Raw genomic sequence first — 15,581 nt, 5'->3', positions numbered from 1 at the left:
CTACCTGCCCCATATCCTACCCACCTTGATCCCTTTCCTCTGTTGTTCTGCCTTTGATTTTTGGGAGATTCACCCTCACTAGCAACTCAATCCCTGGTTCAAAAAAAAAAAAAAAAAAACACCTTCATTCTTTATATATACAATTTTTTGTTTGTTCATCCATTGATGGACATCTAGGCTGGTTCCATAGTTTGGCTATTTTGAAGTGTGATGTTGTAAATGTGAGTATGCATGTATCACTGCAGTACGATGACTTTAATTCTTCAGGATAAATACTGAAGAATGGTATACCTGGATCATGTGGTCATATGGAAATCTTCATACCGTTTTCCATAGTGGTTATAGTCACTGTGGTTTTGATTTCCCTGATGGCCGATGATATTAGGCACCTTTTCATGTGATTATTTGTATTTTAGATTTGCCTATTCAGATTTTCTGCCTCCCCCTGCTTTGTTTTTGTTTGGGATTAAACCCAGGGCCTCACACATGTGAGCAAGTACTCTACCACTGAACTACATACACCTCCACTCCTCCTGCCCATTTCTAAATTGGGTTTTGCCTTCTCCTTCCTTCACCTGGAGATGAACTCAGGGGCACTCCACCACTGAGCCACATCCCCAGCCCTATTATGTATTTTATTTAGAGACAGGGTCTCACTGAGTTGCTTAGTGCCTCACTTTTGCTGAGTCTGGCTTTGAACTTGTGATCCTCCTGCCTCAGCCTCCTGAGCCTCTGGGATTACACATGTGTGCCACTGCACCTGGCTCTTTTTATTATTAATTTCTTTATATATCTTAGGTATAAGTGCCTTTTTAAATAATGATTTGCAGGGCTGGGGATGTGGCTCAAGCGGTAGCGCGCTCGCCTGGCATGCGTGCGGCCTGGGTTCGATCCTCAGCATCACATACAAACAAAGATGTTGTGTCCGCCGAAAACTGAAAAATAAATATTAAAAATTTAAATAAATAAATAAATAAAAAATAATAATAATAATTTAAAAAAAATAATGATTTGCAGAGATATTCTATGGGTTATCTTCTCACTTTCTTTATGTGTCCTTTGTAACTCTGAAATTTGTTTTTTTCTTTTTTGTACTAAAGATTGAATCTTGAATCCAGGGGCACTTTATCAATGATGTATATCCCTATTACTTTTTATTTTTTGAGACAGGATCTTGCTAAGTTGCCCAGGCTGGCCTCAAACTTTGGATCCTCCTGCCTCAACCTGCTAAATTAATGGGATTACAGGTGTGCACCCCCACACCTGATTGTAGCCTAAAAGTTTTTAATTTTGTTGAGGTTCAATTTCTGAAATTTTGTTTTCATTTTTATGCTTTTTGGTGTTGTATCTAATGAACTATTGGCTAAACCAAGATAATGAAGATTTATTTCTACATTTTCTTCTGAGAGTTTTATAGCATTAACTTTTACCTTTAAAGCTTCAATGGTTTTGGAGTTAACTTTTTTTTATATGATGTGAAGTAATCTAAAAAGCAAAGCCATAGCCAGGCTTGGTGCACATGCCTGTAATCCCAGCTACTCAGGGGCCTGAGGCAGGAAGATCAAAAATTTAAGCCAGCCTGGGCAAGTTAGTGAAACCCTATCTCAAAATAAAATTTAAAAAGGTCTGGGGATATAGCTCAGTAGAGTGTTTGCCTATTGTACACAATTGGCTAGGTTCCATCCCCAGTACTACAAAACAAAATCAACACCTAAACCATAAAAGTTACTAGAAGAAAATAAAGTAAATATTTAATTTTTAGGTAGATTTTCTGTGCTTTGGTATCAAGACAGAAAGTATTAAAAAAAAAAAAAAAAACCCTAAATCTTGTTCAATATGTGGAAAGTATTTTGTGTTTAACTAGATTACATTCAAAGATTTTTTTCTTCATGTGTAAAAATTTTTCACCAGGGATTTTGTTTTTGTTGTTCAGGGAGTAAACTCTCGAAATCCTCGAAGACCTCCACCTAGTTCTGTAAATACCGGAGGTATCACAGAGATAATGGCAGAAGGAGGTGAATTAGAATTTGTTAAGCGGATCATCCATGACAGTTTACAGCTTAAAAAAAGATTAAGGTAAGTGTGTTGTTATAGCATGGGAATATTTGTCCATGGCATAGTTCCTAAAGAAGTCATTTCAGGGCTGGGGATGTGGCTCAAGCGGTAGCGCGCTTGCCTGGCATGCGCAGAGCACTAGGCTCCATCCTCAAAACCACATAAAAATAAAAAATAAAGACATTGTGTCCACCTAAAAAAACTAAAAAATACATATTGAAAAAAAAAAGTTGTCGGGTTGGGGATGTGGCTCAAGCGGTAGCGCGCTCGCCTGGCATGTGTGCTCGCCTGGCATGCGTGCGGCCCAGGTTCGATTCTCAGCACCACATACAAACAAAGATGTTGTGTCCGCCAAAAAAATAAATAAATAAATAAAAAATAAATATTGAAGTTCTCTCTCTCTCTCCTCTCTCTCACTCTCTCTTTAAAAAAAAAAAAAGTTGTCATTTCACTCAAAGGAAAAGGAATCTCTGAGGTCTGAAGAATAAACATATAAAGGCTGAAAACACAGCAGATCCTGTACTGTATAAAGACCATGTTTCTGAGGATGCTGCCATGCTTCTAATTGGTGTGTGTTTCCTGTAGTCATTTATACCACACAAATAGAAAAAAAGAAAATACCATATGATTATATTGCTTAGTATGGTCCTGGATGGAACAAAACAGGTTTAAATATGGCTTTTGATTAGAAAACAGATGGGTTCAAATCTGTCCCATGAACCAGAATAAATTTGTTGCCTAGTCCTTGAAGCAATTTACATTCTTGGAATCAGTCTCCCAAACAGTGACAGATGTGAGGACATTGAGCTGTCAAGAACTTAATGAAGGGAAACAGATCACTAACCAGTTCCAGAGAAGGGTTAAGGCTATTCTTTTTTAAAAGCTAATTGTTTTGGACAACACACCTAACATTAAGCAGCATAATGTACTCATAAAGAGCCTTATCTTATTTGACTTCATACCCTGCCACAAGTTGTTGATGTGATGGATAATGTAATATCCAAAGTTGGAAAACCTTCCAGCCCTAGCATTTAGCTTTGGCACTTTGGGAAAATAAATAAATAAATACACACACACACACACACACACACACGTATATAAAATTTTTTTTGGTATTGTAATACAGGTAACAAAATTTACCATCTTTTTTTTTTTTTAAATATTTATTTAGTTGTAGATGAACACACAGTATCTTTTTATTTATTTTTATGTGGTACTGAGGATTGAACCCAGTGTCTCACACATGTGAGGCAAGTGCTTTACCACTGAGGTACAGCCCCAGCCCAGAATTTACCATCTTAATTTCTGGTTTGTTTGTAGGGCTAGGGATTGAATTCTACTACTAAACTATGCCATACCCAGCCTTATCTTAATATTGTTTTTTGTGTATAGTTCAGTAGTGCTAAATGCATTATTGCGCTAGAACTCTTCATTTTACAATACTGTAACTCTATATATTGTCCAACTGCCCATTCTCCCAGCCTCTGGCCACCATCATTCTATTTTCTATCCATTTGACTATATGAGATACCTCCTTTAAGTAAAATCATACAACACATGTTCATTTGTAACTGGCTTATTTCAGTTAGCGTAATGTTTTTAAGGTTTATCCATGACTTGTACCATGTATTATAATTTCCTTCCTTTTTAAAACAAATAATATTAATTTTCCATTGTATGTACTGCATTTTATTTATTCATGTATTGATGGACATTTAAAATTGTTTCTTGCTGGGGATATAGCTCAGTTGGAAGAGTGTTTGGCTTGCATGCACTGGCCCTGGGATTGATCCCCAGCACCACCAAAAAAAAAAAAAATTGTTTCTACCCTTTGGCTCTTGTGAACAAGGCTGTATGAACACCAGTATACAAGTATTTCTTTCAATTCCTGCTATCAGTGCTTGATATGTAACCAGAAGTGGAATTCCTAGATAGGGAATTTTTTTTTCCTTTCTTTTGGATTTACAGGTGTTTGAAGCTGTTTATTTTACTAAAAGGCAATTTTAAAATAAAAAAAAATCTTTATTTGTTAATATGAGTTGATTTCAGTGTTTATGGAAAACAACTTGTTTTTTTTTGTAATTGATTATTTTATTTATACATGACAATGGAATGCACTACCATAAAAAGTACTCCAGCACCTGGAGACTAAACAATATGCTACTGAGTGAACAATGTGTTACAGAAGACATCAAGGAGGAGATTAAAAAATTCTTAGAGGTAAATGAGAACACAGACACAACATATTGAAATCTCTGGGACACTATGAAACCAGTGCTAAGAGGAAAGTTGATTGCATGGAGTTCATTCCTTAAAGAAGAAAAAGTCAATAAATAAATGACCTAACTATATATCTCAAAGCACAGAAAAAGAAGAACAAATAAACATCAAAAGCAGCAGAAGGCAGGAAATAGTTAAAATTAGAGCTGAAATCAATGAAATCGAAACAAAAGAAACAATTGAAAAAATTGTCCAGTTATTTTTTCTTTGAAAAAATAAATAAAATTTACAGACCCTTAGCTACACTAATGAAGAGGAGAGAGAGAACTCAAATTACTAACATATGTGATGAAAAAGGTAATATCACCATCGACACTTCAGAAATACAGAGGATAATTAGAAATTATTTTGAAAACTTACACTCCAGCTTAGTTAATAGATGGTCTGTTCCTCAGAAAAGTTACATATTGCTGAAGCCAAAATACATTTTTGCTTTAATTGATTTCTTCAAAGACACATTAGGATATGTCAAAGAAGAGTAAGACTTAAGTTATATGGAGCATTGAGAAAAGTCTGAGTAGGTAATGTAAACTTAAAGAATGTAATAGAGTACTGAAGAGGTGACTAGGCTGTGTAGCCATTTCTTTATTTTTATTTTTTTTCTTTCTTTTTTTAAATTTTAATTTGTTATATATGATATACTGTAGGGTTTTGAAATTACTTGGGCCAACCAGGAAAATGAAAATGTGTCATTATAAATGGCTCTTTTAGGCTATAGTATTTGTGGGATTGTTTTTAGGAGGAAAGTTTTTTTGTGTGTGTGTGTGGCGGGGTACTGAGGATTGAACCTAGGGGGTTTCTAACACTGAGTTACATTGCCAGCCCTTTTAGTTTTTTATTTTGAGAGAGTGTTTTGCTAAATTGCTGAGGCTGGCCTCAAGCTTTCAGTCCTCTGGCCTCGGCCTCCAAGTGGCTGGGATTATAGGCATATACCACCATGCCTGGCTAGGAGGCTTATAAATAGTAAATTTCTATTGGCTTCCGAAGTCCCTTTTGAACTACAGAAGTATGTTTTAAGAGAACACTCTTCAAAGGGATAGAAACTGATTCAGTCTCTTTCAAGTCTACCTGACCTATCTCTTTGGCAGCCACCAAACTGAATAAAATTCGTAAATTTTCGAGGAAGGATAAATTGCAAGAGCCCTTCATGTCTCTGGTTAGTTGGCCATTTCAGGCTTGTATCATTTAGGAGAAACATTACCCAGTTCTAATTTATGTGAGAAGTTTTCAGGTATCTGCTCTACTACGACTCAGGCAGATTGAGAGGGAAGAAAAGAAATGATTTTGAATCAAAAGAGAATAGTGTAATACTTTGAGAACAAGTGTTGCTCATAAATACTGTTTTCAATTTCACATCCTACCAGGACTACTTAACATTTGTACATACTACCAGTTCATGTGTATTTTTGTAGTTGAAATGATCACATTTATACTGGTATGTGAATCAAATTTTAGAATTCTGTGAAAGCTGCATGTTTTGAAGCTCTAAGAAAATAAGAGATTAAAACAAGAGTCTTAACCCTACCATCTGTTTCTTATCCCTCTAAAATATTTTCCTTCTTATCCCCAGAGGAAATATAGAAATTAGCCAGGCGCAGTGGTGCATACCTATAATCCTAGTCATGTGGGAGGCTGAGGCAGGAGGATCACAACTTCCAGGATAGTTTGGGCAACATTGAGACCCTGTCTGCGGAAGTAGCTCAGTGGTAAAGCACCTGTGGGTTGGGTTCAGTTCCCCAGTGTAGCCAAAAAAAGTAAGGAAGAAAGAAAGGAAGAAACTAAGCAGAATTTGCAACATTATAGGGTAAAATAAATTAAGTGGCCTGATGGCCCTTGGATGCTTCCCATAGCTGTGTAAGGTGGTGCATGCCTTACACAGAAAGATCACAAATTGGTGGCCACCCTGAGCCACTTAGTGACTATCTCAAAATACAAAATAAAAAGGGCTGAGGATGCCCAGCATATATGAGATCCAGTACCACAAAAAAAAGGGAAGATTAAAAAAAAAAGATGCCTCTTCTTTAAGATTTATGTCTCACCTAAATCATGCGCAGGAGCAATTACAACTGTTTTTCTCTTAAGGGAGTTTTGCAGCTGGAAGGAACTTAAGAGAAACTTATCCAACCTCTTGGTTTTACCAGTTAGGAACTCAGATTTCCTGATGGTCTGCACTGTATTTAGATAAGTGGACAGCCTTTTTATCATTGTTGAAGATTCACAGGTACTTATCACCTGTTTTTTAACTTTTTATGCCTGTGCTTGAGCTTTAATAGCTTTTTCTTTTTTAAAAAGAGACTTACCCATCTGTCATGGATAAATTACCAGACTTTATCAAATTCCTCATGACTTCCATTGGTTATTAAGTCTATAGATCTTGCACTTTAGGCAGTAACTTTATAACTTCTCCTAAAACCAGTGATCTGTATTTTATGAAGCACCAGCTAAATACTGGTTTCACCCATTTCTTTCTGTTTTTTTGCTTTTTCCCTTCTATTCCCTGCTCCCTGCCAGATGGCCGATATTTTTTAGATTTGGGTATAATCCATATATTTGGGGATAGGCAGTAAATCTAATAATTGATTTTGTTGAATGTGATTATTTAACTTGTGCTTGAAATTTTTTGTTTTCCTAGCCAGGCACAGTCATTCATCTGTCATCCCAGTGACAAGGATCTCAAGTTCAAGGCTAGCTTTGGCATCTTAGTGAGACCCTCTCTGAAAATAAAAGATTAAAAAATAAGAAAGGAGGGAGCCTAATATTCTGTGGCTTGGCCAAACACTGTTCTCTCACAAAAGTCCAGTTTACTCACATTAATGGAATAGTATATAGAAAAAAGGCAGCAGAAACTCTGCTGGGGACTGGATTAAGGCCGAGAATCTCTGGCCCCAAGGAGCGCAGGTGTGCCCTGTCTCCCAAACATGGAGTCCTGTAGCCCAGGTCTTACCTGAGTCAGGATGAGGAAGTGGTGGGTCCAGATGGTGCTACTGGCCATGCCCCTGCTGGCTTCATACCTGTACATCCCACCCCCTCAGCTGTCCCCTGCTCTGCACTCATGGAAGGCTTCTGGGAAGTTTTTCACCTACAAGGGACTGCACATCTTCTACCAGGACTCTGTTAGTATAGTTGACAGTCCAGTCCTGAGATAGTTGTGCTTTTACATGACGTTCTAACTTCCAGTTATGACTGGTACAGGATTTGGGAAGGTTTGACCCTGAGGTTTCATCAAGTGATTGCCTGTGATTTCTTAGGCTTTGGCTTCAGTGACAAATGGAGACCACACCACTATTCCATATTTAAGCAGGCCAGCATTGTGGAGGTGCTTTTGCACCACCTAGGACTCCAGAACCGTAGGATCAACATTGTTGCTCAGGAGCTGTTGTATAGGTACAAGTAAAATCTATCTGACCGGCTTACCATAAAGAATCTCTGTCTGGGGTTGGGGTGTGGCTCAGCGGTAGAGCGCTCTCCTAGCACGTGTGAGGCCATGGGTTCAATCCTCAGCACCACGTAAAAATGAATAAAAAATAAAGGTATTGTGTCCGGCTACAACTAATATATATATATAGAGAGAGAGAGATAGATAGATAGATAAATTTTTTTTTTAAAGAGTCTCTTTGTCAAATCTTTCCTGATACTCATTGGCCTCTTCTTTTCCAAAAGCTACCTAAAGATGGAGGCATGCTGTCACCCATCCTCACGAGGTTGATGAACTTCTTTGTATTTTCTCAAGGTCTTACTCTAGGTCTTTGGACCATACACTTGACCCTCTGAGAGTGAGCTCTGGGATATGTGGGCAGGGATCCAAAACAATGACGGGAACTTGGTGTCTCTTACAGGACATCAATCAGAGGAAGAAGTTTAGAAGGTGCTGGGTGGGTGCCTCTGTGACTATTGCCATTCATTTTATCTATGGGCCATTGGATCCTCTAAATCCCTATCCAGAGTTTTTGGAGCTGTACAGGAAAATGCTGCTGGGGTCCACAGTGTCAATTCTGAATGACCATATTAGCCACTACCCACAGCTAGATCCCATGGGCTTCTTAAATGCATATATGGGCTTCCTCAGATCCTTCTGAGCTAGAAAGAGTAGCTTCCCTGTATTATTTCCCCCACTCATGTATCTGTTGTGTAGTCCACTTAGGAAGAAATGCCCAAAAGAGGTTCTGGCAATCAAACACTGTTCTCTCACAAAAGTCCACTTTACTCACATTGATGGAACCGAATATAGAAAAAAGGCAGCAGAAACTGAAAAAATAGTCCACCTCATTCCAAGTATCTAGTCTTTGTGTTTAGTCTTTGCGTCATTAGGAAATTCTGATGAGCATGGCTTCTCATGGATGCTTAGAGACAGGCATTAGACATTCCTTTTTTTCTTTTTAAAGAGAATTTTTTTTAAAAAATATATTTATTTTTTAGTTTTTCGGCGGACACAACATCTTTGTATGTGGTGCTGAGGATCGAACCCGGGCTGCACGCATGCCAGGCGAGCGTGCTATCGCTTTAGCCACATCCCCAGCCCAGCATTAGAAATTCTTTTGCTTAAAAGACTTTTTAACATTTTTGTGGACTTTCCTGAAGTATCTGAAAGTGCTGATTTCTGGCCTAAGCCCAGTTGAAATTTCACAGTAAAGAATGAAAAGTGGGGCCTGTTACCTCTCCTTGAATGGTTTAAAGGATACATGGGCTTAAGTGAGAGTGAATATCCCTTGTCATAACTTTGGATTAGTTTCATCAGCTGCTTTAAATTATAGACATTTTGTTAGAATATTTAAGAAATGCAATATTTTAAAGTATGGTGTAAGAGTATGATTTGCCTACACATTGTATATAGTTTCTAAGGACACTAAACTGGCAGACCCTTACTCTGCCATAGTAGTGAACCTTATTAAACGTTTAATTTCTAGGGGCTGGGGATGTGGCTCAAGCGGTAGCACGCTCGCCTGGCATGCGTGCAGCCCGGGTTCGATCCTCAGCACCACATACAAACAAAGATGTTGTGTCCGCCGAAAACTAAAAAATAAATATTAAAAAATTCTCTCTCTCTCTCTCTAAAGGAAAAAAAAACGTGTAATTTCTGAGTAAACTAAATTCAGATTATTTACAGAATTTTTAAAAATCACAGACACTAAGAACCAATTCCATCTGTGCCAGAGACTTACTGTTATTAGTTGGAGAGATCAATTCTAACAGCAAATAATAGTCTGACTACTCATACCTCAGTGCTTAGAAGCATGAACCCTCCTGAAGTGTAGGGAGGGGACCTTTGTACACTTGGAGTTACCTTGCTGAAGTACACTGACTCCTCTGGTGATGGTGGCTTAACTTCCCATTGTCTGTCCCAGAGAGGCTTTCTCATGCAGCTCAGCTATTCCTGAGCAACAGGATAGTTTCCAGACAATTTAAGAATAAATTTTCAAAGACCTATAAGCAAATGGTGCTGAGTAGTTTTTTTTTTAATCCACAGTTTCATTGTCTTTGCCAAAGTAGTAATAGTAGTCTTTGATTTTTAAAAATTAGGAACCTCAAATATAACGACTTTGGAACTGGAATAAGTGTTTATTTTCTAGTAATAAAAATGAATTGTGACAAAAGTGGATTGGCTTCCCCTCCCCCACCACCCCTTTGGGATAAAATTTTTCAACATTGCCAGGAGCTTTCAAACATTAAACAAAAGAACATAATGAAGTTAAACAGCTGGAATATAGGATAATATTTGATTCTCAAGCTCACCCAAAGCTGCACTGTCATACCAGTGCTGACCAAGTGAGAAAGGAAAAAAACAAAACCAAGGAACGCCAAAACTGATGCACAAGGACAGACATTGGCTTAATCTGCCGGCTCAGGGCCAAGCAGTTAGTTTCTTTAAAGTCATTAAATCTTTAAAGTGTGATTTTTGGGAAATTTATGCCACTAGCCTAAAAGCTAGTGATGTACACATCAACTACATCTTGCCCAGTAAGAACTTATCCAACAGAAGCCAAGGTAACATCTACAGGTGTTCTCTCTTTGCTTCTGACAGTCACCTGCATGGTCACTCCATCTACTAAGGCCAGCCTGGACCTCACCAATAAGTCAAAGCCACCTTTGTATACACCTCAGAGAAAAAAGTGAGGAAAACCATACTTAAGAACTCAAGCTCTAAATAATGAAATTTATTATAAAATAATAATAAGAAGAAAGGACTGGGGATGTAGCTCAAAGGTAGAGTACCCTGTGTTCAATTCCAACTGCCATAAAAGAAAAAAATGTTTTCTTATTGGTAAAATGAGATGATAGTAGCTACTTCATATCTCAGAGGACATTTATAGAATTAAAGGATACATATGAGATATAATTAATAATAATGATGAACCATTTTAACTTTTCACTATCCTAGTAATCCAGTAGATTTAAGTGCCTGTTATGTTGAGAGGAAATGTTATAGGTATTTTATTTATTTATTTATTTATTTTTTAAAGAAGAACATCCTTCTTGCCTCTTTTTGTTTTTCTAAACTAGGTGCTTATATAGTAATGGGGTGTTGTAAATAAAGGTTGAAGAGATCAAGAATAGATTTTAAATAGAGCTTTTAGTTAATTATCAGCTAAACAGCTAAAAGGGTATTCAGATCCACTGTGAACTTTTATGTGCCTTTATAAAATGGTAAGCTGTTTTGTTTTCCTTATTTATAAATTTGGAGTAATATCCTTTGTAGTTACAAGAGTTAAATGATGTGCATGTAAACTGCAAAGTGCTGTGAAACTATTAGATAATATTACTGGTATTTATAATTTTATTATCTCTCAATGAAACCATATTTACAGAAAATTAGAAAGTGGAGTGAGCATTGATACCAGCCCTTGGACATAGTGTTTATTTGGGGTTTGGTTCCATACAGTTCTTTCCCTCTTAGTCTCAATGAATACAGAGAATTTTGTCTTCTACTTTTGTTTTTAAATGTTTTTTTTTTTTTTTTTTTTTTGTGGCTAATGACGTACATAGCAGTCATTTTTATATAACTTGAAAACATCCATAATTAACTAATTTCTTTTGGACATAGATTTCCTGTTTTCACTGTTACAAAGAATAGACCAGTTCTCTTGTTTCTTACTGAACTGCCATCTGTTAAGACCATTATAGATAGCTGTTTTTGACCTCTGGTTTCATCATTGCAAATCAAGAAAAAAAATTTTTTTAAAGGAATCATTACAAAGAAATGTACTCCTTGACTCCCTACACAGGTAAAAAGATGGAGAAATATTGAGGGATAGATGGTATACTATCTTGTTCTGCAGGTAGTACAGTATTTTGGCAATTAAAATAAGAAGGAGCAATCGTCAGTTGTGAGCTCCACAGGGGGCAAATGCTGCTATTTTGATTTCTTTCCTTCCTATTAAGGAAGGAAGAGGGATAAGCAGCATGAAAGATAAGGGACTGCTTTTTATATTTATTCATAGTGAATTAGGTTATGTGTTTTTCTTCACTTTAAGCATAATGCTTAGTTTAATTCCCTTTCTAGATTTGATGTGGAAAATTCTCATTGGTGTCTTGGGGAGAAAAGGCTGGGTCTAGTGGCTCATGCCAGGATGAGCAGTCTATCAACTTTTGTGACATTTTAGTCTACAGAAGTCGTAACTGGTTGCTTCTCTAGATGGTCAAAGAAGAGAATTAAAATCAGCTAGCATATATTGAGTACATCAGGCAGTCTGTTAAAAAGAAATAACAAGGAATGATTCTACTACCTCAGAGAAGCTCTTTACAACATAGTGGTTCTTAGATAAAAATATCTAAGAATAATTAAAATCATTTGTTAATAAGAACACAGGAGCCAGGCATGGTAGCTCATATGTGTAACCCCAGCTTTTTGGAAGGCTGAAGTAGAAGGATCATAAGTTCAAGACTAGCCTGGGAACTTAGTGAGATTATCTGAAAATAAAAAAATTAAAAGGGCTGAGGATGTAGCTTAATAATAAGAGTGTTCCTGGGTTTAATCCCTATAGTGAACAACAAACAAAAGAACATAGGATAAAAGTTTATTTTTAGACATGTAGATTTGGAATTTATAACAGATATCAGGCAGCTCTGGTCAATACCTAGGGGCATTTATTCTAATAATTTAATTATTTTATAAGCAACAAAGTGTTGGTTCTACTGCTTACAGAAGGTTTTAGACTAGGTTCATAGCTATTTGTATCCCAAACCTCTGCTTTCATCCATTTTTTTCTAGATTACATTTCTTTTCTCCCTCCCTCCTTTCCTTTCTTCCTCCCTCCCTCTCTCTTTCTTCAGTACTAGGGATTGAACCCAGGGGTGCTCTACTTTTTTTTTTTTTGAGACAGGGTCTCATTAAATTGCCAGGCTGGCCCCAACCTTGTGACTTTTATGCCTCAACCTTCTAGGTTGCTTGGATTAGAGGTGTGTGCCACCAACCCAACCTCTTTATTACATTTCAATTTAAGATGTGGCTTAAAAAAAAAAAAAAGTTTCTAAATAACCATTTCCCACTGAAATGAACCAGAGTTCCATGGAGTAATGGTCGATTCCAGTGCTGGGTCAGGATAAATGAGTGAGATGAGCCTGCAATATCTCCTAGCGTGAGAAAATAAGGAAGTGCTTAAAAAGGACATCAGAAGGATATAGGAGCCAGTGTAAGCCAAGTCTGGGATAATATGAATTTCAAAGTGAGTAATTATGATGTTTTATAACCCACTGAGTAAAATAAACAAATGAAGTACAAAAAAGCAATAATAATTACAAAGCATAATGCCAAAGAATAAATACAGAAGAATAGTTAGAAAAATCACCATTTGCAGTTATCATAGTAGTAATTGATTCATGCAAGAATCAATATTGGGGGCTAGGGTTGTGGCTCAGTGGTATAGAGTACTTGTGTAGCACATGTGAGGCACTGGGTTCATCCTCAGCACCAAGTAAAAAATAAATAAAGGCATACTGTCCTCCTACAACTTAAAAAAAAAAAAATCAATAGTGGGAAATTTGAAGAATAGGATATCGGCTGGGTATGGCTCCGTTGTAGGAGTGCATGTGTAGAATGTGGGCCCTGGCACCCTCCCCCTCCCCCAATTTTTTTTTTAACAGTTTAAAGTATCTCCCCAGATTACTTATAATTACAAAGAGAACTGTGGGAAATTTAAAGTGGAGAAACTGAGGAGCCACCACCTTTTCCAGGTGGTTATCTCCTTACGTGTACACCTAGGATACATGCCAAGAAATGTGTACCTAGAATCTTGTGGAAACTTCAGACAGACCAAATTAAGGAATTTTCTAAAATAATTCTTTAAAAATACTAGGGTCATGAAAGTTAAAAGAAAAAAAAATACCAAGGAACTATTCCAGATTGATATGACAAGTGAGTGAGGAGCTCAGTCCTAGGTTGATACTGCATCAGGCAAAAAAGACTTGGGATAATTGGTAAAATTTGAATATGGACTGTGTTCTTAGTCATAGAAATGTACAACTATTACATTTCCTCAATTTAATAATTGTTCTGTGGTTGCCAAATATGATGCCCATGTTTGTAAAATGTACACACCTATATAAAGGAGCATGGTGGTATCTGTAGCAACATTTTGGTTGTTTAGAAAAACACACACAACAAACAAATACAGGAAGATGTCAGTTGATAAATCTGGGTAAAGGGTATACTGGAGTCATTTGTACTAATCTTGTAACTCTTCTTATAGGTTTGAAATTATTTCAAAATAATTTTCTTGAAACCTACTTTCTCAGAGGAATTCCTAAATGCTGTAATGAGAACAGTGCTACTTTTATCATTAAAATAGTATAATGGGTTCAAAAATCTCTGGGGCAACTAGATTTTCCTTTTGTTCCTTTTCTTCTACTTGCATTTTGATTAGTTGTCACGGATGTCTGTTGAGAGTAGATAGGAGCTAATGGTTGGGCACTTTTAAATATGAAATTATAGGGCTGGGGTTATAGCTTTCCATGCTTCCATGCACAAAGCCCTGGGTTCAGTCCCCAACACCACCAAAAAAAAAAAAAAAAAGGAAACTATAATAGGATTTTTAAAAAAAAATATTTATTTTTTAGTTGGACACAGTATCTTTATTTATTTATTTTTATGTGGTGCTGAGGATCGAACCTAGGGCCTCACATGTGCTAGATGAGCCACAACCCCAGCCCCTATAATAGGATTTTTAAAAATATATTTTTAGTTGTAAGTAGACACAGTATCTTTATTTATTTATTTTTATGTGGTGCTGGGGATCAAACCTAGTGCCTCACACATGCTAGGCAAGAGCTACAACCTCAGTCCAGGTTTTTTTTTTTTTTAATTTTTTTTTTAACCATACAATTTATTTATTTTTTTTAGTCATACATGACAGCAGAATGTATTTTGACATATAATACATACATGGAATGTACATAAATCAATCATATTGTCTATTCTATTCTGCTGCCCTTACTATCCCTCCTCTCCCATCCTTTCTCTCCATCCAATCTAATGTGACACACTTTTTTTTTTCTTTTTCTCATCACAACATTATATATGTATTCTGTATAACAGTGAGGTTCTCCTTCCATCTTCTGTGCAACTCTCCTTCTCCCTCCTTTTCCCTCCCACCTCTCTTCCCTATTTAGTGGTAGTCTTCTTCTCATGCTCTTCCTCCCTATCCCATTTTGAGTCACCCCCCCTTATATCAGAAAAGACATTCGGCATTTGTTTTTTATGGATTGGCTAACTTCACTTAGCATAATCTGCTCTCAGGGTTTTTAATATATCAAGTGACTTCTGCTTTTTCATTAACAAATATAACTTAGAAAAAGCAGTAAGTATATTAATGAAATTAAATCTTAAAAGACTCACAATATGGTATTCAGTTTAAAGCAAGGGTTAAAAGAAATAACACTCAAATTTATAGTAAGCATCAGTGACATGTTTTACTGTATTACTAGCCTTACTTTTCTAACTATTTGTTTTTCTTCATCTCCTCTTACTATCTTTTTTTTATGTTTTAGGCCATTTCTTGGCTTCTGGTGGTCTGATCTAATCTGTTCAGGAATGCTAATTTAAAGGAAAGGTGCTAGTGAATTCATTTATACTCTTGGTACATACACTCCAATTGCCACTGCTTTCTCTTCCTTCATCTTGTTCCTAACAAAGGTTTTTAAGTCCTGATTAATGATTTCTCAATTTATACACTGTCTTTTTAAAGGGAACATTTTTTTTTTTTAATCTACCAAACATTTTAAACTACCAAATGAAATTGATTAGACTTTAAATA

At 36.5% G+C, this 15,581-nt stretch overlaps 1 protein-coding gene and 1 pseudogene across 1 annotated transcript in view; both read left to right on the top strand.

The window, feature by feature from the left end:
• Mettl16 (methyltransferase 16, RNA N6-adenosine) overlaps window positions 1-15,581 on the top strand; it is an 82,230-nt gene that overhangs the window by 37,213 nt on the left and 29,436 nt on the right. Inside the window, exon 6 of the mRNA XM_046446967.2 lies at window positions 1,934-2,076. Within this exon, the coding sequence (XP_046302923.1) occupies window positions 1,934-2,076 (143 nt within the window). The remainder of the gene's footprint in view (window positions 1-1,933; window positions 2,077-15,581) is intronic.
• Window positions 2,086-8,756, top strand: LOC124094279 (mesoderm-specific transcript homolog protein-like; annotated as a pseudogene).

Source organism: Marmota monax, unplaced genomic scaffold, assembly GCF_021218885.2.
Source record: "Marmota monax isolate L192 unplaced genomic scaffold, Marmota_monax_Labrador192_F-V1.1 WCK01_AAM20220418_F8-fsc00138, whole genome shotgun sequence".
In the NCBI taxonomy this organism is placed as follows: domain Eukaryota; kingdom Metazoa; phylum Chordata; class Mammalia; order Rodentia; family Sciuridae; genus Marmota; species Marmota monax.
This window is presented reverse-complemented; position numbering and strand designations above follow the sequence as displayed.